Source organism: Vidua chalybeata, chromosome 25, assembly GCF_026979565.1.
Source record: "Vidua chalybeata isolate OUT-0048 chromosome 25, bVidCha1 merged haplotype, whole genome shotgun sequence".
Classification (NCBI taxonomy): Eukaryota; Metazoa; Chordata; class Aves; order Passeriformes; family Viduidae; genus Vidua; species Vidua chalybeata.
Window position 1 is genome coordinate 677,291 of NC_071554.1, and position 21,959 is coordinate 699,249.

Consider the following 21,959-nt stretch of genomic DNA (forward strand, 5'->3'; position numbering starts at 1 on the left):
AAGGGATGGATCTCAACTTGCTCAGATTCGAGGCCACCCTGTCCTTTTCCACATTTAACCATCCCATTATTCCAAAGGGATGGATCTCAACTTGCTCAGATTCGAGGCCACCCTGCCCTTTTCCACATTTAACCATCCCATTATTCCAAAGGGATGGATCTCAACTTGCTCAGATTCGAGGCCACCCTGTCCTTTTCCACATTTAACCATCCCATTATTCCAAAGGGATGGATCTCAACTTGCTCAGATTCGAGGCCACCCTGTCCTTTTCCACATTTAACCATCCCGTTATTCCAAAGGGATGGATCTCAACTTGCTCAGATTCGAGGCCACCCTGCCCTTTTCCACATTTAACCATGCCGTGATTCCAAAGGGACAGATCTCGACCCCTCACGTTCCCGCCCCCCCACTCCCCTCAGGGCTCCGCGGGGCCGCGGCTCTCGCGAGCGGTGACGCCATCGGCGCGCGCGGGCGCGCAGGCGCGGCGGGGCGGGCCGGGCCGCGCTGTGTCACGGCCATGGAGTACCTCATCGGCATTCAGGGCCCTGACTACGTCCTGGTGGCCGCGGACACCGTGGCGGCCACCAGCATCATCCAGATGAAGCACGGTGAGACCCTGGGAGGCGCCGGGGCGCCGTGCTGAGCCCTGGCCCCGTAGGGTGTCCCAGGGCCCCGGGCGTGTGCGCGGTTGGGGTGCGGCGGGCCCGCCGCTCGGGCTGAGGGGAGGCTGCTCGCAGGGGAGGAGGTTGCTCGGTTGCTCGGTTTGAGCTCTGCCGGGCCCTTCAGGGAGGTGTAGTCGCTGTAGGAAGTGTAGGGCGGCCTCTGGAGCGCAGAGCCAAAGCGGGGCTTAAGTCGCCGCTTGCTCCGGGTAAAGTCCCCAGTCGTGACCGAGCGTGGCCGCTCTGTGTTGGGTTGTCAGCTCAATTTACCTGTTCAGGTGAGCGTAGGCTTGTGATCCCAAACCTCGCCCTGAACAGCAACGTAAAAGTGTTAAAAAACTGCACAGGGATAACGATGTGTGACAGGAGGTGCTCATTTGTGCCTAATTCACTGGTAAAACGTAATTAATGCGAGAAAAGGGATTAGGTGGACTAAAAGTGTCAGTGAAATTCCCAGCACAGGGCGCAGGAGCCAGACTGAAACATGGCTTTGGTTTCTTTGTGTGGTAAATGACATCCAGGGCGTCACCACGACTCTGGAATTCTCTAAAATCAATTTTTCTTCCTGCTGTTGCAATGGCCTAGACTGAGGCTTGGTCTGTTCTAAAGACTGCTTTAGTAGCTCTTTTAAAGAAAGTTGTAGAATAGAGGATCGCTAGATCTATACAAATGAATAAAAATAAATCTATATAAAAATTTTATTTTTACTTTTACTTCAAATGTTTCACTTCAAGTCTGTGGTAGCCAGTTGGAGCAGTGTTAGAGGTTGTGAAAGCTGGTGGTACATACAAAATAAAAATGTTATCACTTTAAATAATGTTGTCTAGGTTAATATTGGTTCCACATCGGTTTGTTCATAAGCTTTAAGAAATATGTACTTTGAACATAGGATTTAGTTGCTTTTGCTGGGTGGGGAAACCCATACATTTCAGATCTATATTTAGACTATTTATTTGTAAATAAATTTCAGCCTGGAGAAATCTTGTCCTAATTGCCCCTTCCAGTACCTGAAGGGAGCCTACGGGAAAGATGGAGAGAGAGAATTTACAAGGGACTGGAATGACAGGACCCAGGGAATGGCTTCCCACTGCCAGAGGGCAGGGTTGGGTGGGATTTTGGGCAGGAATTGTTCCCAGTGAGGGTGGGCAGGCCCTGGCCCAGGGTGCCCAGAGCAGCTGGGGCTGCCCCTGGATCCCTGGCAGTGTCCAAGGCCAGGTTGGATTTTCCCTTCCCTCCAACAGCTGCTCAGTGTCTGCCTGGGGTATCCAAGTGCCAGATCCTGCTCTGCTGAGAGGAGACTCCGTGAGCACAGGATTGTCTCCAGCACTGTCATTGCAACAGCTTGGATCCCCTCGAACACAAAACTGTTTTAAACTGCAGTTATGACTAAAAATATGGATTACTGTTCCTTAATTTCCTGCTTATAAGTCGGCTTCGTTATGATTTATAATCATTACTTTAATTTTTGTTCTCTTTGGTTGTTTGGTTTGGTTTTTTCCCCAAAAGAAAATGACAAGCAAAAGAAATGTTTCTGGAAAAGCTTTGTTCATGTAAACTTCTGGGTTTTGGGATGGCTGGATATAAGGAAAAGGGCATCATTTAACATGGAATTTGTTTCTGGATTTCCTAAAACTGCTTTTGCTCTGTGTGTTGATATTTCAGCTTTATATTAAATTATTTGCTTCTGTTGCAGAATATTTGAATAAAGTTGAATAGTCACTGAGCAAAATTCCTACTCCTGATCCCAGGAAGCAAAACCTTATGCTTTAAACGCAATATTCTGTATAAAGCTTTATTCTTTCCTACCTTGCTTCTAAGGTAGGAAATACTGTGTATTTCTGGGATGCCTCCCTTCCTGAAGGGCTTTGTTTCTCTTCAGCAACTCTTGTCTTCTGTGTCACCAGCTGTGAGACACCAAATGTCAGTGTGTGCTCAGAAAGGCTTTTTACTGGTGCTCCAGGTCATGATGCAGTTATCCAAACCTCTTTCTTGCTTCTGTAAAGTCCTGATGTGTCAGGATATTGCCAAAATAATTTATTTTTCCTCGTGACTGTGGCACTCAACATTATTTTTCTTTGCCTAGACCATGACAAAATGTTTAAGATGAGTGAAAAGATCTTACTTCTGTGTGTGGGGGAGCCTGGGGACACAGTGCAGTTTGCAGAATACATCCAGAAAAATGTTCAGCTCTACAAAATGAGAAATGGTGAGTGAATCAGGACAGGCCCTGGGGTTTGGGAGTAGAACTAAGGGTGGTTTCCAGGTGAATGTTGGTGGAGAGTGCTGTTCTCAAACCTTCTGTAAAGATTTTTGCATTTTTAGTGTCCAGCAAAGGTGATATTCAGGCAGGATGCAGAAACAGAGTCTGGATTGTAGAGTATAAATTAAATGGTTTATCCAAATCCCAGCAAACTTCTCTGCAATATAAATGACATAAATATTTTACTGACAGACTTACTATTCACTTAATATGTCCATTGCATGCTGTCAGCAGTTTTGATATATTGGACAAAAAAGTCAAGCTGCATGTCCTTAATATTTTAATTTTTTGAAGCCATGTATTTCTCTGGTCCATACAGATATGAACTACCCAAAGTCTGAGGGCCCTGTTTATGCTTGTAGCTTTCAGAATAAACCAGAATTAGACAAAAGGCACTACATTTTATCACTAAAGAACATTTCGTTATTCCAAAAAGGACATGGGAAGGTGGGGGTGAAACATGAATGATTTGGGTTGTTGCCAAATAAATAATCCCATTTCTTCTCCAGGTTATGAATTGTCTCCCACTGCAGCTGCAAACTTCACCCGGCGAAACCTCGCGGACTATCTCCGGAGTCGGGTGAGTAACAGCTGAGAGATTTTGGCACCGGCTTCCAGGGAACATTTCCATCCCCAAACAGTGGAGTCTGAAAAAGGTGGGAGCTGTTGTCTTTAGTGATGGATTTGGAATTGGCTGCTCAGGGACATAATGGGGTCAAGGAACAGCTGGATGTTGCGTTCATTGCTCTGGTCTGGGTAACAAGGCTTGATGGGTCACAGGTTGGACTCGATGATCTTGGAGGTCTTCTCCAACATCAATGATTTTGAGATTCTGTGAGTTCACATTGCTGATGTCTTAGTAAAATAGAACTTGATTTCCTTATTTTAAAAACTTATCACATCACTTATCAATAACTGATAGAGCCATAGACTTAAAATTCCAGCCTTGGGCCCAATCAACACTTTGTCACACACTGCAGACGTGAAATGAATTAAACTTCTTGAACATCGAGATAAGGTTGTGGGTTTTCATGCAAATGCTCCAAATCCGTTTAATCTTCTTGGAAAATGATTTCATAGAGCAAAGCTGTTTGATGTACTTAGGAAAACAAGTGCCTTTTGTAAACAGCAACATGAGGCTTTTGGTAAATACCACATCCAAGTTGGGGTTGTGTTTTCAAGTTACTGAACTGCAATTAGCGATGTTTCCCAGGGTGATTTTTTTCAAAGTATGAAAAGCTGCTGAGAGGGGGCAAACAAACCTTTAATGATCTAAGGTCAGGAAGCATTTAATTGAGAAGAATGTTAATGTGCTATATGAAAGAAAACAGGAATAAAGAGGATGTTGAGAATGAAGTTGATCAGCTATGTCAGGGATAGAGTGTGGGTTAAACTGTGCTGCTGTTCTAACAGTGTACTTCTCGGGCCTGAAATCAGGTTTTACAGTAGCAAATAAAGGCCAGTATTATCCTCAGAGCTGTACTGCTGAGAACTACACATGTGGAGTGAGAATTCTTCTAGAACTCATGCACAGGAAGAGCCAAAGATCATTGTTCTCCTTTCTAATGCATATCACAGCTGCAGGTGGAAAGTTTTCCTTGTGGGTACCTTCCAGCTCAGGATATTCTGTGGTTCCACACTACTCTTCTGGTTTAAATGGCTTCATCCAACTGCATGGCTGGCAGGTGATGGTTGGCAGTGGTGCTGTTTGCTTTAGCTTGTGTTGAGGTGTGATTTGGAAGGTCTGTGTGTGTTCTGTGCATTCCTGTGCAGTTCTCACGACTGTTGTGAAGCAGTGATGCTGTTGGGGCTGGCCCTGGTGCTCATGGCTCCTCTCAGGGACAACTGACCTGCACAGATGAGACTGAGTGTCCTGTCCCCTTCCAGCAGAGGCAGCTATTTCTTATATATGATCTGAAGTACCTTAAACTGGCTTTTTGGTAAACCTGCCCATCAGGAGGCAGCACTGATGTGGCACCTTTGTCTTCCTCTGTGCCACGTCCCTTGGGGCCTGGTCCTCCCTGTGGCTCCACTCCTTGCTGAGCCCACGCCTGTCTTCCAGCTCACCTGCTCCAGATGGGCAGCAGAGTGGGGAGGACACTGGCAGAGGCAGATGTGTTTATTTACCAGAGACAAAACGCTGCTCTGGTGCAGATGGCAACGCCCCAGGGCACACGGCGCTCTCTGACACTGCTGTCACACTACACTGATCTCCACATTGCAGGCAGAAGCTTTTTTCTCTAACTTCATGGTTTGTTTGTGGCATTTAGAATTTTACAATACAAGCCTTGCCATCAGAGTTAGGTTTTTCCCCTGTGAATTTTGTTACATTTTCATCATTACATGTGGGATACCAGAAGGATTAACACTGGTGCTTGAAACTGTATAAGGGATTCCTGGAGGCTGCTAATGTAATCATGTGGATCATGAAAATAAAAATTAAAAGGTAAAACATGTCAGCACCTCCTGTTAGGAGTGGGAAAATAGTTGAGAAGTAAAAAGTTTGGTGGGGAAAAGGTAGTTTGTTGCTTTATTGTCACTCACTGTGTGAAGCTGTTATAGGAGGCCAGAAGGTGTATGAAAGGGAAGGTTAAACTGCAGCAGGACTTCCTCAGGCATTTCAATTCTTGCTGTAGCCAAGATCAAAATAGAGTTTGTTTTGCATTGTTCATCACCATCTGGGTTCCTCCCTGGTACCCAGTTTGATTTCATTTAGGGTTCTCATGACTCCTGTAGTCCAAGTTCTTGATATCTTGGGGATGGCTCACAAGGCAGTGCCTTGAAATTGTTCTTCTGGTGGAAAGTATCAAGTGTAGTGACACTGGGCTTGTGTCTTAAGGCCATTACATCATTGTTGTCTTTGCTTCTACTTGATAGTCTGATGCAACAATAGTCACCATGCGGTTTTTCATGACATTTCTCTTTTTAAAACACAAGATTTCTGCTCCAAAGCAGGATCTGAAACAAATCTTTGTGATTTTTGATCAAGGCAAACCTGGAAGGTGCTTTGGCTTTCATGGAGGTGAATGGCCTTAAGCTGAAGGAGAGCAGGGTTAGATTGGATATTGGGAAGGAATTGTTCCCTGTGAGGGTGGGCAGGCCCTGGCACAGGTTGCCCAGAAAAGCTGTGGCTGCTTCCTTGGATCCCTGGAAGTGTCCAAGGCCAGGACACCAAGGCCAGGAACAACCTGAGACAGTGGAAGGTGTCCCTGCCCATGGCAGGGGGTGGAATGGGATGAGCTTTAAGGTCTGTTTCAACCCAAATCATTCCAGCATTCTGTGGTTCCCTGTTCCAGCACCTCACCTGGTTCACCTGCTGAATCCAGTGCAGGGTTTAGTACATTGAACTCACTGCCGAGGTTGTGGGGGGGCAAAGTAGGGAAAAAAGCCCCCTGCCCCCTCCAAAGGTGATGAAGTTCAGTCTGTGATTGTGGTGCTGTTTAATTATAGGTGACAGGATCTGGCTGGATTCCAAATGCAGCTTTCAGCTCCTCTCCCCTTGTCCACACTTGGCAGGAGGTTTCCTTGCTCCCACCTTTCCCCCCTCGCTGTGACTTTGGCTTCCGCCAGATGTCACAGGGCTGTGTCACCACCGAGCTGGGGTTGGGCTCTTTGGCACAACTGTGCTCTTCAGCTGTAAATTCTGAACAATTTCACACATCTCCTAATTGCTGTCGTTATTTTAAATCAAACAGCACCAAGTGCAAAACTACTTGGGATGGGAAATGGTGCTTCTGTAGGAAGGGAAGTTGGGGTTAAAAATAATGTCCTGGAGTGTGAGTCATCACTCATTTGATGGCCCTTTAACCACACTAACTTTGTAAAGAGTTGAGAATTGTTGGTATGGACCACGTCACAGAAGTCAAGGAAGGCTGCCTTTGGAGTGGACAAAAGGATTGGGATGTACAAGAAATTCCAGTTGCAGCATTGAGGTGTTATGCTGCAAATTCCATTTATAATCATGGAAATAGTAAATAGATTATGTATATTTACTAATGTTTAAATCCTGCCTTTCTAGAATAATAAGGCATGGGGGATAATTATTTGCATTTGAGTTTTAAGAAGTCTCAGAGACCATTAGCAAGAGAACTTAAAACTGAAAATCAGTTTACAGATGGGTTTAAGTCTGTATAACACCATTTATTTATGGTTGAGTATCTCGCATATGCCAATGTTGGTAATTCCAAGTCACACAATAATTTGAGTGATCTTGTGTCATGGCTCTTAAATATCAACTTGTGTGATGTTTCAGAATAAATAAATGATGAAATACAGCCTAATTAAACCAATACAGCTGCATGGTAACTTCTTTCCAAATATTCTTGGATGCTTTGAAGATTAAATCACACAATTTAAAGTGATGTTTTATATATAACTGTAGCCTGCTTTATTCTTTCATACTGTCTGAAAGTAAAAATATAGTGGCGTGTGATTATTTTTTTGTTTGTGTGTGTGTAAATTTACTGTATTGAGTATCAAAATGAACTTTTCCTATGATGCAGTTAATGTTTTGGCTTTAGGGTGAAATTCTGTTTGCTTTTTTAATCTGGTAGTTGCATCATCTTTTTTTTTTTCTTATTTTGTTGCTTTGTTGATCCAGGTTTTCCAGCAGTTTGGAGATATCCTGTTAGTACAATTAATTTAATAAGAAACATTGTGTAGAAATACTGGAAGTATATAAAAGCTGCTTTTAAAAATACATACAATGCCCACATTTTTTTTTGATCCTATGTTTAAAAATAATACAGTGCACGTGTGTTTCATGGTTTTACAAAGTACAGATCTTGGAAGGAGATGTAGGAGAATAAGAGATGTCTGATTTATTCATGATGATGGAACACTAAACCCAGAACATGGAGTAAACTGCCAAATATTAAAGATTAAACTTGGTACATGCAATAAAAACCAAATTGCCAGTGAACAGGACACTGTGTGTAACTGCACTGTGTGAGAGCTTTCATACGTGCTGAGACAGGCCGTGCTCACTGCGAGGGGGACTGGGAAGAGAGCAAAGAGCAGGTTAAATGAACAAAGAGTTCTTAGAAACTGCAAAATGCTCATGTTGTGCTCACGTGTCAGCAGGAAAAATCCACAAGTTTTATGTTGAGGTGAAAGAATCTGGCGTGAAAACTGCATTCAAGTTTTTTAAAGTTTGAGTGTGTTGTGAAAGCTGTAAAAACACCCAAACACACTGGTTTGCAAGAGAATAAGAGTTCTCTGGTTTTATTTGCTTGTGCAGTCCATGTTAGCAGAAGACCTGATCATTTTTAGCTTGAGACCCACAACGTGCTGCCGACAGGACTGATGTAGCACTTCATGATAAGGAATTGGGTGATCAGCTCTGCTGCTGCTCCCTGGTGCGTAGGGAATCAGGATTCAAAGATTTGATGTGAGTGCTCCAACAAAAACATCACTTCTCTTGGCAGACCCCCTACCATGTGAACCTTCTCCTGGCTGGCTATGACGACCACGAGGGCCCTGCCCTGTACTACATGGACTACCTGGCAGCTCTGGCCAAGGCTCCTTTTGCAGCACATGGATATGGAGCATTCCTTACCCTCAGCATCCTTGACCGCTATTACAAGCCAGGTGAGTGGAGCCACTGGACAGGAAAATTCTCCTGCTTCAGTTTAGGCCTTGAGTTTATTAACCAGTGGGACTGACATTTGCTGAATCAGCTGGCATTGCTGTGGTGCAACAGATTGGAACTTGACTTTTTGTTAGATAAATGGAGCTCGAAAGGTTGCCTTTGGTTTTGCTAGCATAGTAACAGAAAACTAGTCCACTCCTTACATTTTTTTCTGGTTTGCAGCATAACAGACTGGGAGTAAAGGACATGTCAGTTATTCTAAAACATGATTAGACTTTCCTGGACCATTGGCAGCTGGTAGTCTGCTTTTAATAAATAACAGTTTGACAGCTCTATCTTCTTGCTTGTCTGTTGGCTCTGACATGTACATTTTCCCAGAGTATCAATATTCAGAGGTCAGTCCCAGATCCTGTTCCTCCATATCTTGGATTGGCTTGGTGTATGATAAATTAAAAACATTCAAATGAAAAGACATTCCTAGCAAGAACATCTCTAGCACTCTGAAGTGGTGGTGATGAATCACAGAGCATGGAATGGTTTGGGTTGGAAGGAGCCTTAAAGCTCATCTCATTTCACCTCCTGCCATGGGCAGGGACACATTCCACTATCCCAGGGTGCTCCAGGCCCTGGCCAACCTGGCCATGGACACTTCCAGGGATGGGGCAGTCACAGCTTCTGTGGGAAACAGAGAGGTTTTAGACTTTAGATTCACAGTTCTGTGCACTTGGCAGCTGCTCATCATAACTCTTGTACATGTTTGTACCTGTCTAAATTTTTAGTTTTAGAATCATAATCCAGTGCCAAGGAATATACATGGCCCCATCCCCACTGTGCAGATAAGGAAATGTGCAAAGCATGGAATATTGTTAATCTGACATCTTTGGCTTTAGCTACAAACTATTTGACTCCTGTGTGCAAAGCTGAGTTTAAGTTATTATCTCTGCTCTGAGATTAGAAATCCTTTCATCTACCTCCTTCAAGAAATGTAGCTATAAACTGATCATTTTCATTTCACTTGCCTGAGCAGTGGATGCAGGTCTGGAACAAAGCCTAGAAAGAAGTTTTAGACCCTGTTTGTTTTCTAGTCATGTCCCTTAACAATCTATTGTTCCATTTTCACCATTCCTTGTGGAACAGAGGAAAATAATGAACTTCATTGTCATGGCTTGTCACCCCTATAGAGTGCTGGATTTTATCCTGAAGTGTGAGAATAGCAGGAGCTATATCCCACACGTGCCTTGTCCTTTATTGAGCTCATACCCAGCAGGAACATCACGCTAAACCCATCTCCACCTCCTGCCCTGGACTCGCAGCCGGCCGGGGCAGCTGGAGCTGATTTAGAGCTGCAGAAAACTGTAGGAGAGGGTGGTGGCTGGGCTTCTCTGAGCCAGGCCCTGGCCATGGGAGGCAGAATTCCGTCATGCTTCCCATTCCCTGTAACAAATCGATTCTCAATGCCTTGTTGGGGCGTGAGCACTGCGGTGCAGGGCGTCCTGGGGACATCTGGAAAGTGTTTTCTGTGAGCTGGGAAGGAGAGGCTTTGGTGCTCAGCTGAAAAGTTGTTTAAATTTAATAAAAGTTTCTGTGGAGAGAGATGGTCTCTAATGAAATCAATCTGTGGATGTTTTCCTTTTCAGGTATCACACGTGAGGAAGCTGTGGAGCTCTTAAAAAAATGTCTAGAGGAGGTGAGTTGCTGAACTCAGGCCCTGATGCTCCTGAGAAAGGAATGTTTGTTTGCATTCATTCGCTGATACTTTCCTGTTCCTCTTGTCGCGTTTCTTGCTGCCTTTGCCAGAAGGGTAATAAAGGCACTGGCCAGATGTGGAATAGCTACTGAGGAAAAGGATTTACAGGCAGTTGGGTTGCCTTTGCACGGTTCACGTCCTCCAGAATGTAAACTTGTGCTTTTTGCATGCTTAGCATAATATTGATCCAGACTTTTTCCTCTTATGTTTCTTCTGAACGTCCTGCAGCATCCTTGTCACTTGTGTTACACTTAAGAACTCTTAGAAGTATACACTAATTCTTTTCCAGGTTGTGAAGTGATACTGAGGTAAAGCCTTGACCTTAAAGTTCATGACCAATTTTAGTGTCAACATTAGACTCCAGACATTTCAGACACCAAGGCTTTTATTGTAGGAAAACAGTTTTTATCCTTGTCTTTAAGAGATTGATTTGAATGTAGCATCAAGAAGTGCTCTGAAGAGGTCCTGTTTGAAATATCTCTCTGATATGTACACTTTGCATCCAAAATTTTAGCCCACTCTAGTTTTCCTGCTTAAATGTCTTCCTTGTTACCAGGCAATTTTGCATCTTTACCTGAGGCTTGTCTAATGTCGATCATCTTACAACAGACTTCCACCAATTCACTATTGAGCAGTGAAAAAACCCACTCTAGTTCCTAATACTTTGGGTCACTAGGACCAGGATGGAAATTGAAAGCATACTCTTTTATTTGAGTGAATCTCATTTCTTCTGTCTTTTTGTCTTTGCTGAACAGCTTCAGAAACGCTTCATCCTCAACCTGACCTCCTTCAACGCCCGGTTCATTGACAAGGAGGGCATCCACGAAGTGGACAATATACCCCTTGCCAAAGTGGAGTCCTAACCCCCAAGATCTTTCTTCAGCAGTCTTCTTGTTTTGTCCTCTCTTGGGTTTTTTTTTTTTTTTTCTATTCATTTGAAGCACATGAGTAATGTACTGCAGTGGGAGCTCGAATAAAGCCTGACATTTATATAGCCAGTTTTATCTTTTTATTCCACTGATCCTTCCTGAGAGGATTTGAGTAAATTGTTCCACAGTGAAGGTAAAACTTGATTTACAGTTCATGGAGGTACATTCAGGTTATTTATCTTTCCTCTTCTGAGATTTTACTGCTCTCCAAATTTCTTATTTGTGGGAAAACTCTCTATTTTCTAGATGACATTGTGCTGTCATCCCTCTCATCACTAAAGCTCATCAAACCCCAGGCAAGTGGTCCATGCCAAGCATGCAGCATCTACTTTATTTTTACAAAGATGTTACCACTCTTTGCTGTATAAAATATTAATCAGGTTTTCAAAGACCTAATTTGCTTTTGATAGAGGTTTTTTTTTTTCACTTGAATTAGAGTGATACAAAGGTTTCCAAGTAGAATGGATTTTAAAATGCACTTTTAACTCACCTGGCAATGGTTCTGTTACTGGGAAAGAGGATTCTGCTGGCACAGTGGGTTCATAACTACATTAAATAGAACTGAAGTAGTATTTTAAATAGAAACTAACATATCAATTGTGTGATGTTTCTTAATTGATGTGTCTGTACATTTAGAAGTACATGAAAGCAGCTCAGTGAGAAATTAAACTGCAGCACTCCTCATAAATCTTTGAATTACTCTCAGCTAGCTAGAGCTTTGTTTCCTTGAGAATAATCCCTGATGATCCATCTAGGCTCAAAATGCTGCTTCCCTATAAAACCCCCATTCATGGAACAGCCCCAGATAATTATCATGTGGCTGATACTCGTGGTCTGCCCAGAAGTGATTTTTCTGAGAACAGTTTTTGGTGTGACTCCTTCCCTACTTCAACTGGCATTAAAATTGCTCTGGGTGCTTTTTTTATGTTTGAATAATCTCAGAAAAAGAATCTTGGAAATAGGGTAGATGTGTACAGGATAGTGTGGAGACTGATAGCTGTGTGTTCACATTAACTTCACTGTTAATTTGTCTAAGCTTTTTGGTCTTACCTCAGTGGTGTGCTTGAGAAGGTTCATTCCTTTCCAAAAAAAAGTTGTCAGTCTTAAAGTATTCCTGTCTTCTGGAATGGATGAGACTGAGACTTGCTTAATGACACAGAAGAAATTTGCAGCCCCAGTGCCTTCAGTCACCCTGCCTCTCACTTAAATCTAATTCTTCCCTGGAGTCCCATCAGGCTTTGTAGTTCAAGTCTTCCCAGAATGAGTTTTCATTACAGCTGGTTTGGCTGTAATGGCTGCAATGGCTTTTATTTAAGGCAAATGGCACAGAACTCTGAAACATTTTGCTAAAACTCACTTTATCTCTTGAAAGCCTTTTAAACTTTCACACTCAGCAGTCCCCAGCCTGACGATTTCCTCTTGGCAGGTCACATTTAACACGAGCAGAGTCGGAGCGTTGTTGTTCCGCCACTGAAATCTCACCCCTTCGTGTTGCATTAATGTACTTGTTTAGCTTAATGCAGCATCTCTAATTTATTTTACCACTGATGTTGAATGTTTTTGCAGGTTTCTTGTCTCATTTCAAACTCATCACTGCAGAGGGGCTGAGCTGATGTGATATTTTTGTCACTGCATATCAAAGCAGCGATGCCTCTTCATTGGAGGGATTCATTGTTCAGACACCAAACTGGGGTGTGGAGCTCTTGGGTGATGTGAGCCTGGCAGAGAATCTGCCTGGAGTTTTTATTGGCACCTATTTGCATGCAGGTGATTAATAAACATAAAACAATTATTCTCTGGTTGGATCCAGGTTGGAGTGGAACATATGTTTTGCCCAAGGGCAGGGCCCAGGATCTGAATCCCCCATGGAAAGGAAGATCCAAGGGGTTGCATCCAAAGCCAATGGAGCAGCAACCTCAAGGAATTAATAAATACAGCCCTTGATTCCAAACCAGGAACAAAAGAACTGGCCCACAATGAGATTGGACTGTAGCCTCTAACAAAGGAGATTTTTTTGAGGACTTTCCAAGAATTCATACTTTTTAAGGAGAAGTGTGGTGATACTTTTGCTGTATAACTTACTTTTTAAAATGTGTTGATACTCAAATTCAGAAGCCAGTTTTCATTTTGGACAGTATTACATGGAATCTGTTTGAAAAACCAATATTCAAGTTAATGAAAGAGTAGAAAACTTCTTACCTGCTTCAAGTTTAGCCCTAAAGCTTCTGAAAACCGTATTTTGCCTAGAATCCAGGAATCCCTTTTTGATATAATTCGCCTCTCCATTTGTATTTGTCATGACAGACCTCTTTCATAAGAAATTTCTGAAATAATTGAGCACTGCAAGAAAATACTGCTTTGTACTAATTTTTGTGGTTCATATTATGAGAAATGAATGTAGTAGTCAAGGTACCTTGTTCCTGGGGCACTGTGGCCATGGTGAGCTGCTCTGCCTTGCCTTGCCTAATAATTCTGACCATATGTTTTACTCTCAAAGCCTCAGGGCCCAAAGAGTTAACAAGGCCCTTTTTCTCGTGTTAGGTTTCCTGTTTAAGGATAGTCTTTTCCTGGGGAAAAGACCATCACCAGCTCATCTCTCCAGAGCTTGGAGTTAGCTCCAAGATCAGTTTACAGATTCTCTGTGCCTTAGGCCACATTGAGTGCTTTGCTGGAAGAGGAATGTGAGCGTAGGTGCAGCTCACGGGGCTTTTTCTTGGTGTTAATTACACCTTTTCCATGGAGGAAAACCTGTGTTTTGGGATAGACCTCCCTGTGACCAGAAGCATTGGCCCAGAGGAGCCATCAGAGCTCAGCTGCCTTGTGGAATTGGTCTCACACAAATCTGTAGTGGTGCCAAGGCAGTTCTGCTGCCTAAAAGTGACTCCACGACTCAAAAGTCATCTTGAGTGAAGTGACAGCCAAGGAGGGACATCAATCAAAAACTGAAATGCCTGGAAGGTGAAACTGTCTCCCATCCTGTTGTATTCACTTTTGTGGGGAGCTGCTGGTGAGGGGGAGCCCCCCCAGGCTGATTCACCTTCCTTTCCCCAGGATTTCATCAAGAAATTCATGGCCCTGTTCTGTTAAACCAAGTGATGCTCCAGCCCTGGGCAGGTGAAGAACCTCAGGCAGGGACTGGGTTTCAGTGCAAACCTGAGGGTCCCCAACAGAAATTTGTGAGACTGCCTAATAACAACAATAATAACAAAAAAATAGAAATGAAGTGTGTGTGATCAATCCTACAGCATATTCTTGGCAGTCCTTGACTTCGACTTCTGTTCATGATGATCAGTCACTGGCAGAAACTTTGTCACCAAATGGAGCTGTCACTTCCCAGAGTCAAGATGTGGGAGCAGAGGGGAGAGATCAGGCTGAGCTCTCCCAAGGATGTTTTCTTTGCTCTTGTCTCTAGTTTTGACAGTAGGCTCCTCCAAGTGGCATTAGCCCATGCCAGGGCTGACATTAGAGATTATGCTCATAGGATTGGTTGAGTCCATTTTCCCATCTGAAGCAGGGACAGAATATTCCTTTTGTATTAAATAACTTGGCATTTAAAGAATAAAAATCCTCTGCTACCTGTGAAACACTATATTTATATATTTAAGGAAAGACTAATTTATACTAATTGTAAAAAGTTTATCCTTCAAGCCATTTTTAATTCCTTGAGGGTTTAACCTTACATAGGGTTTCCATGTGTTGTTATCAGCCATCAACAGTAATTTAGTGCAGGAAATTTTCACTGATCAAGCTAAACAGACATCAGTTGTTTTAATAGATTTAAAAAAAAAAAAAACCAACAAAATGTAAATGATGGAATTAAAATATTCAACTTGTCTATTTTCCATGCCTTTGACTATGTTGGTTTAGATCTCTGACTAGCTGAGGACTATGTTAAAAAATAAGTTAGTTGTCTTGAAAATGTAAAGTGACAGTTTAAGTGTTTTGTTTCTGTGCTAATGTGCAATTAGGTCGTTATCCAATAAGCTGATTCATGTAGTTTAACTCGAGACAGCTGTGGAAGGCAGAGAAAACCCTTTGCTGCTGGGGCATGGGGAGAGGGTGTCTAAAAGGATCTGTTTCAGAACAGCCAGGATGGTATTTTTCCCTGTGTAATACAGTAAAGTTAGCAAGATTTATGAAAAACTAAATTCTGCTGATCAAATCTATAGAAAGAAAATCAAAATATGAATGCCAGCAAGAGTGGAATAATTTTGGATCTATAAATCAACTCTAAGACAGCCCTACAAGGTGGGGCCAACCTAATCACTGAATCCTCTGAAGTGATTTCTTGGTTGGGTGTGTTTTGATTTGGTTAAATTACCTTTTGCTTAGTAGAGGTTTCCTTGATGTTAAATATTTCTTGTGTTTATGCACAAACATGAAAATTGTGGATCTCCTCGAGTTAATTTACATCAGACAAAGGAAACTCCATCTTTTTTTGTGTCAGTATTTTGGGGATTATTGACAGTATCCTGCTACTGTACCACCAAAACACCCATGGGCCTCAGTGGTGCTTGATCTCCTCTTGCCAAATGTTGCACTGGGAATGCAGCTGATGCCATTCCCTGCTCCCAGAGTTTTTGGTTTGTAGGGAACACCCGTGTGTCTCCCCAGCTCTGGATTCAGCAGAGGGCAGTGATCTCGCACGCTGCTGCCTTCTCCCAAACTGGTTTGTCCTCTTCCTGCCTTGCAGATCAGCTGCTGGTCACAGAACTCATGGAGAGAGCACCAGAGCCTTGTCCAGCAGTGGCAAGTGGGATGTACAGGGTTGTTTCTTCCCTTGGAAGATGCTTCTTTTATTTTTCACAAATGTTAGGCAGTTGTTCTATGACACAGGTAATTATCCATATTTTCACAAAGGAAGATAGCCAGTGACTTGCCAAAAACCCAAAACCAGCGGCTGAAATCCATTCTTGTCTTAGTTAATTCAAGCACTGACAAGCAGGGATGTGAAGTTAAGGTAAATCTTCAGGGGTTTTAGGGTATTACAATTCTCCCTTGCAGAGCTGCTCTGGACATTCACTGCTGTGTGCTCACAGTGAGGATGCTCACAGGATTTTATCAGCAGCTGTGCCAGGAAGGAAAAGCTCCTCCACCACATGGTACTGTTCTCAAAGGACTTTCTGTGATCCCACAGCACAATTTGCTGAAGAAAAAGAATGGGGAAAAGTCTGCAATGGCTGGTTTGGAATGTGGGATATCACAAACCTTTCATTTGCTCCCTCCCAACAAGCCTGCAGTGTGCCAAGGCTGTGGCTCAAGGGTGGCATCATGGGCCTGGCTGGAGCAGAAAATGCACTTGTCTGTGTAATTAAAATGTGCCCACTTGGATTATATGGGAATCAGAAACTTCCAAGTACATAGCCAGACTCTGACATGGGAATTAGGAAAACATTTCCAAAGCTGTCAGCTCATTTGGTGGTTTTCCTTTTTTTGGACAGCAGTTCCTTGTATCTGAAACTTCTGTTACTGAGTTTGGGATATGAAAGGATTTCTAGGGTTTACTTATTCCTTATTTTCTCTGATTTAAAATAATACAGTTCAAACCTGTTTGTATTTTTTTTTTGTAATCATCCTTAAACTCACATAGCTCTTAGTGAGCACCTTCAAGAAGAAAATAATTAAAACGTGGTTTTAATTTAATTTGTCTTACAGTGATCACTCAGTGCACAGGAGAAACCTGCCCAGAGCATCACTCTGAGGACTTTATTTGGGCACATCTGATATTCCAAGGGTTTTGTGCTGGTTTTTGCCTCAGGATTGATGGCCTGTGCTGTGATGAGCCAGGGGAAGGCTGCTTGTGTGAGCTCCATTTTCACATAAGCCAGGAGAGGATTTGAGATTGACCCCTCCTGATGTGTTTAGGAGCTGTGAAGCCACACAGTTACAGTTTTGGTTTCCATGTTGGCTCCAAAATTTACAGGGTACTAAAGCAAAAGGTTCTTTATGTTCAAAAGCTGTGAAAAAGCTTATTAACACATGGAATTAATAGAAAACATTTTTGCCCCAAGCTGAGCTGAACAGAGCTGTTTTTCCTTACAGGATTTGCTGAATTACTCCTTGGCTCAGCAGGTTCAAAGGCATTGATAACTTTTTTAGGAATACTTTTAAAACAAGAATGTTCCTTAATTTTTTTAGCATTCCATCGAAGTTTTCTGCTTTACCAGGTAAGACCTTTGTATTCTCTAAATGGTCCATATACCAAATGTTCTGAAAGATGATCCTTAGGGGTTTCCCATCTCTTGGGCCTTCCTCACTTTCCTGAGGACAGCTGAATGCTTCACTTTGTCTGAAACGTTCCCTTTTTCCCAGTGCCCTGACGAGGCAGGGGTGGGCTGTGGATGCTCTGTGCCTGTTTTGGCTCTGGAGAACTTTGGAGAAGTTTTTTTGGAGAAGTTTTGTGCCAAACCCCACCTTCCTCACAAAGAGAACCTGAACGGGGCTGAGTCAGGGCTGTCTGTGCTACAGGACTGGTCTCATCTCTCAAGGTGATTACTGTGTGCTCCTGGAGGATCCCTGTGATGACCAAATTAGCAGGAAACTCCAAAAGCCATAATCTGTAATATATAATATATAATGTGCTGCTGCCATATGACAGGGCTGGGAGAGGAAATGAAATGAAAATGGGTCAGGAGTGGGAGGCCTGGGCTTAAATAATTCCCTGTGGTGCCAGGGTCCATTTAGGAGGCAAAACAGCAGCACATTACCAAGAGGGTGTAAGAAAGGTTGTTTTCATGGTCCAAACTGAGCAAACTGGCCTTTCCACCAGCCTCCTCCTCCTCAGCAGTGTCTGCATCCTATGTGTCCTGCCTCCCTGCTGGAAGGCTTTTTGCAGGTAGTGAAGTGGAACAGAGATTCTTAAAGGAGAGAGTTTTTTTTATCATTGGAAATGAAATTATAAACGTACAGATTATATCTTTGCAACAGATTGTTTAAATTCATTTGGGGGATTTTTGGAATTATGGTGCTCGAGTTGATTTATCTGTGTTCGAATCCCAACCATTTCCTAAACTCCCCACGTCCCTTCAGCTCTTCATGTCACATCTGTTTTCAGTGAGGTGCAGGTAACTGTTTCCTTTGTAAACTTATCTACTGAAATAGAAATTTGCCAGTAAGATGTTTCAGCACAGGGTCTAATACAATGAGGATTTGATGTCTGATGGCACAACAAGGTACTGTGGGAACATTAACGTAACCCTCCTGAAACAGAGACAGATATTTGGATTGGATAAAATGTTTTCATAGGAAATGCTCCTTTTTTTGAAAGTATTTTCTGCATTCTGAAGAAAAAAAATATCTCTGGAAAAGCAACTTCCCTGGAAGACTCAATCTGCACAGGAATCTGGTCAGAATTCCATGTGACTTCCATGAGGTCTTCAACACCAGGTGAAACTCTCATAACTCCTGAATAAAGGCACTTGCCATTTCAGCCACTGATGTTCTGAGTCTCATCCAGTAAAAGAATCCATGGATCCACTTTGATCAGGTCTGTGACAGAGGAAAAGTTTGATGGGAAGACTTCGAGTGTCCAGTGGGAAGAATGTGATTTACTTATAGCACGTGATTAAGGATAAAGAAATCCAAGATGCCATTGCAGAATTAGCTGAAACTTCTCTGTTCTGTGAGCTAATAAATACAGTCCCAGAGAACACGTGGAATTTTGGGCCAGAGGACGATGATGGACCAGTTGTTTTTTGCTGGGTGCAAGTCAGTCAGTTACACCAAGAAAATGCTGCCTCTTGGGGATGTTTTAATGAATTTAAGGCTCTAAAGCTCAAGAAGGATTTAAGGCATTCTGCACAGCAGAGCCATTTTCAGGTGAGAAGCTGAAGCATCCAGACACGTCTTGAGATGCAGAACTTCTTGGCTTGGAGCAATAAATTGATCTTTCTGTGAACTCATTTCACACCCCAAAAAAAGCTGAGTTATCTCCATTTAACATTTTCTTTGGCTATAACCTTTGCTACTAAACCAAAGCTATCCTGATGAGAAATCCTTCTGGATCTCAGGGATTTTAGCCTTTTCTCTGCTGAAAAGAATCAAATTAGAAGTATCTGAAGGTGTCAGGATAAAAACATACAAAGGAACCATTCAGAACTTCACTGCCATAATTTTTCCTGCCTTGGAAAAGTTCTGGGACACTTTAGCACCACAATCATGGGGACAAAGCTTGGGTGGATGTTCAATGTCTGAATTATTACTGCTATTTATGGTGTCCTATGGAAATGCTCAGGTGGCCACAGTGGGAGTTCTTTTTCATATACAGGAGCTGAGGTGGGAAGACCAAAATGATAACTTGTGCCTCAGCATGGCCACATTCTGGGTGATGGCTGGGTCAGACTCTCTGTGCCAGCTCTGTTTGGATAATGAAGCTCCACATCCTGCACCTGGGCAGGGAGAGCAAGGTCTACACCAATAATCTTGGGAGCATCGTGTCACCCTCACAAATAACATTTATTTTACTGCCTGACTTGAAAACGTTTCCAGTGCTGGTGTTTTGATTCACTTGCACCACCAGGAAAAGCTTGCCTTGCTCACAGGCCATGTGGCTCCTTGGATTCTGCATGTGAAGTTGGGAATTTAATGGACTCTCCTATAGGAAGGAATGCATTAACTACAGGTCAGCAAACTCTGGTTATTGGGTTGTTTCACACCGAGAGCTGTTATTACCCTGTTGCTTTTAAGGTGCCTGTTTAAAGGTAATTATTTAGTCTGTCCAAAGCTGTGTGGAATTCCAGCACAGCCTCTGCTCCCTGGTGTTAATGATGCAGCACAGTCACAGCTCCATGTTCCCCTTGGTTTGCCCTTGGGACAGCTGACTCTTAGGGGTTGAAGAGTTTCTCTCTTTTTCACTTGTCAAGGATTGATATGTGGTTTCCCTGGATTTGTCATTCATTCAAAATTAATTCAAAAAAGATTTTTTTTTGTTTCATTCCCCTTTAGAACTGAAATTCCAGCGTGTTCTGTAACAAGCATAGAAACCCTGAGCCTGGATCTATTTTTACCCTTTGACACAATCCTATGTATTTTCCCACGATGAGATTTGTAATCAGTGTGGGAATTTATACTGGGGTTGAGCCTGGAGTTGTGTAAAATGTTTTTTTTCTCTTAGGATGGAAAGGGAGAGGACATGTCAGGGGATGGCCTTGTTTGACAGGGAGCTGGGAGGGGACTTCAGTACAGACAAGAACTGGCCTTGCATGACCCCTTGCATGACTCTTCTGAAGTGTCTCTGTGCCTGCAGGAATGAGGGGATCCAAAATTTTGGGAAGTCTTGATGCTTTTAGAAAGTTACTCCTATGTGACGTGTCCATTACTCATCTTGAGCATCTGTGGTGGAATCAACAAGTGAATCCAAATCATGCAACTTCCTCCCACTCACAGGTCGTTGGAGGTGTCCTGGCCTTTCAGGCACCAGACTGTTCTTCATAAAACATTCCAAAGACTTGCAGGTACCCAAAAAGGAAAATGAGGAGGGAGGTATTTTCCACCCCATGGATGTGGTGTGTAATTACTGGAGGCAGATCCTGATTCTCTGTCTGCATTGCTCATCCGTGCTGTGTCTAAGAATTCCTTGATATTCAAAGTGCCCCAGCCAAGCCAGGTTTGCATAATGTGATTAAATTAGGAAATGATATTTCATGCCTGGATATTACAGTGTGCACACACACACACACTTTCATCCTGCGTTGGAGCGTTGCTTGCTCTGCTCTGATACCGTGCACCAGAGGATGTCTGCAAATGGAATTATTTCAGGATAGTTATCCTAAATAACCCCATGTAGGGAAACCTGTATTGTAGCACAAAAGCACCTTACTCTCCTTTATCATAATCCATTTAAATGTGGATTATGCTGATGCAGAACAGGGCGCTCCTACTTTGGAATAATTTTAAATAGGAATAGTTTTTGTGCTTTTGGTTCACGCCCTGCATTATCCAAACTGGCTTTGAAGTGTAAACAAGCCTCTGATGTGTCTGTAGCATTTCCATTCTGCTCCCTGACTCCTCCTTGTTTCTTGGCTCTTCCTTTGGGAAGGTCCAGAGCAAAACCAGACCTGCAGAGCCCGTCATTTAGGTCTTTGCTTTCACAAACCTCATACCAAGGGACATTTCCAATCCGATTCCCAATTTAAATGCCTCCCTAAGCTTTGAAGGGAATATTTAGATGCAAGTTTCTGACGCTGAGCCATCCCCACAGATTATGTTAGGACATTAAATGTTTCCTTTCACACTTTCCTGAAATGGAGGTTTGTGTTTCAAACCTCCTGTGGTCTCTTTTGGGACTGTTTGGGCTTTTCCCTCTATTACCATCAGCCTGTTCTGCACCTCCAGAGAAACCTGTGGGGTGCAACTCTGAGAAGGGTCCAGTGCTCAGTCCCTCCAGCTGCTCCTCTGTGAGGAGCAATGATATGTAGGGAAGGCAGCAAGGAGGCTCCCTAAAATCACCCTCTTCTGTTGTCAAAAGCCATTTTTACATCTGTTCCCATGAAAAATCACAGCTTCTTACCTGAGGCATGTAAGATTTACTTAAGCCTGCTTCCTGACCATGTCATGGGTGTCCTGCCTCTTGGTTTGGTGTCATCTTTCCCTGTTTGTGTTCTTTTATCCCATAGTTTTCCCCTCGTGTTCTTCCTCCTGCAGCTCCAGCCCTTGGTCCTGCCTGGCGTGGGAGTTGCTCCCACCTGAGTTCCCCGTGGATTTACCTGCTGGATTTCACCAGATCTGTAAGTGCCATTCAGGACAGAGCAATACAGGGCTAGCACACATCATCTGG

The 21,959-nt window shown here is 43.1% G+C and overlaps 1 protein-coding gene across 2 annotated transcripts; it reads left to right on the forward strand.

Moving 5' to 3' along the window:
- Positions 1-467: 467 nt before the first annotated feature.
- Positions 468-21,954, forward strand: PSMB2 (proteasome 20S subunit beta 2). 2 transcript variants are annotated; one of them, XM_053964550.1, is made up of 6 exons: positions 468-608; positions 2,743-2,865; positions 3,429-3,499; positions 8,346-8,508; positions 10,147-10,196; positions 21,827-21,954. In XM_053964550.1, the coding sequence occupies exons 1-6, from the start codon at positions 518-520 to the stop codon at positions 21,869-21,871; spliced, it is 543 nt and encodes a 180-aa protein (XP_053820525.1). In that variant the 5' UTR covers positions 468-517; the 3' UTR covers positions 21,872-21,954. The 2 variants fall into 2 exon arrangements, with proteins under 2 accessions (XP_053820525.1, XP_053820524.1); XM_053964549.1 differs by lacking the exon at positions 21,827-21,954 and adding an exon at positions 11,012-11,250 and having other exon boundaries at positions 471-608.
- The last annotated feature ends 5 nt before the right edge of the window (positions 21,955-21,959 follow it).

Coding starts and splice junctions, on each gene's coding strand:
- PSMB2 (XM_053964549.1), top strand. CDS start 518: ATGGAGTACCTCATCGGCATTCAGGGCCCTGACTACGTCCTGGTGGCC. Junction 8,509..10,146: donor TGACCGCTATTACAAGCCAG/GTGAGTGGAGCC, acceptor TTTCCTTTTCAG/GTATCACACGTGAGGAAGCT. Junction 10,197..11,011: donor TAAAAAAATGTCTAGAGGAG/GTGAGTTGCTGA, acceptor TTTGCTGAACAG/CTTCAGAAACGCTTCATCCT.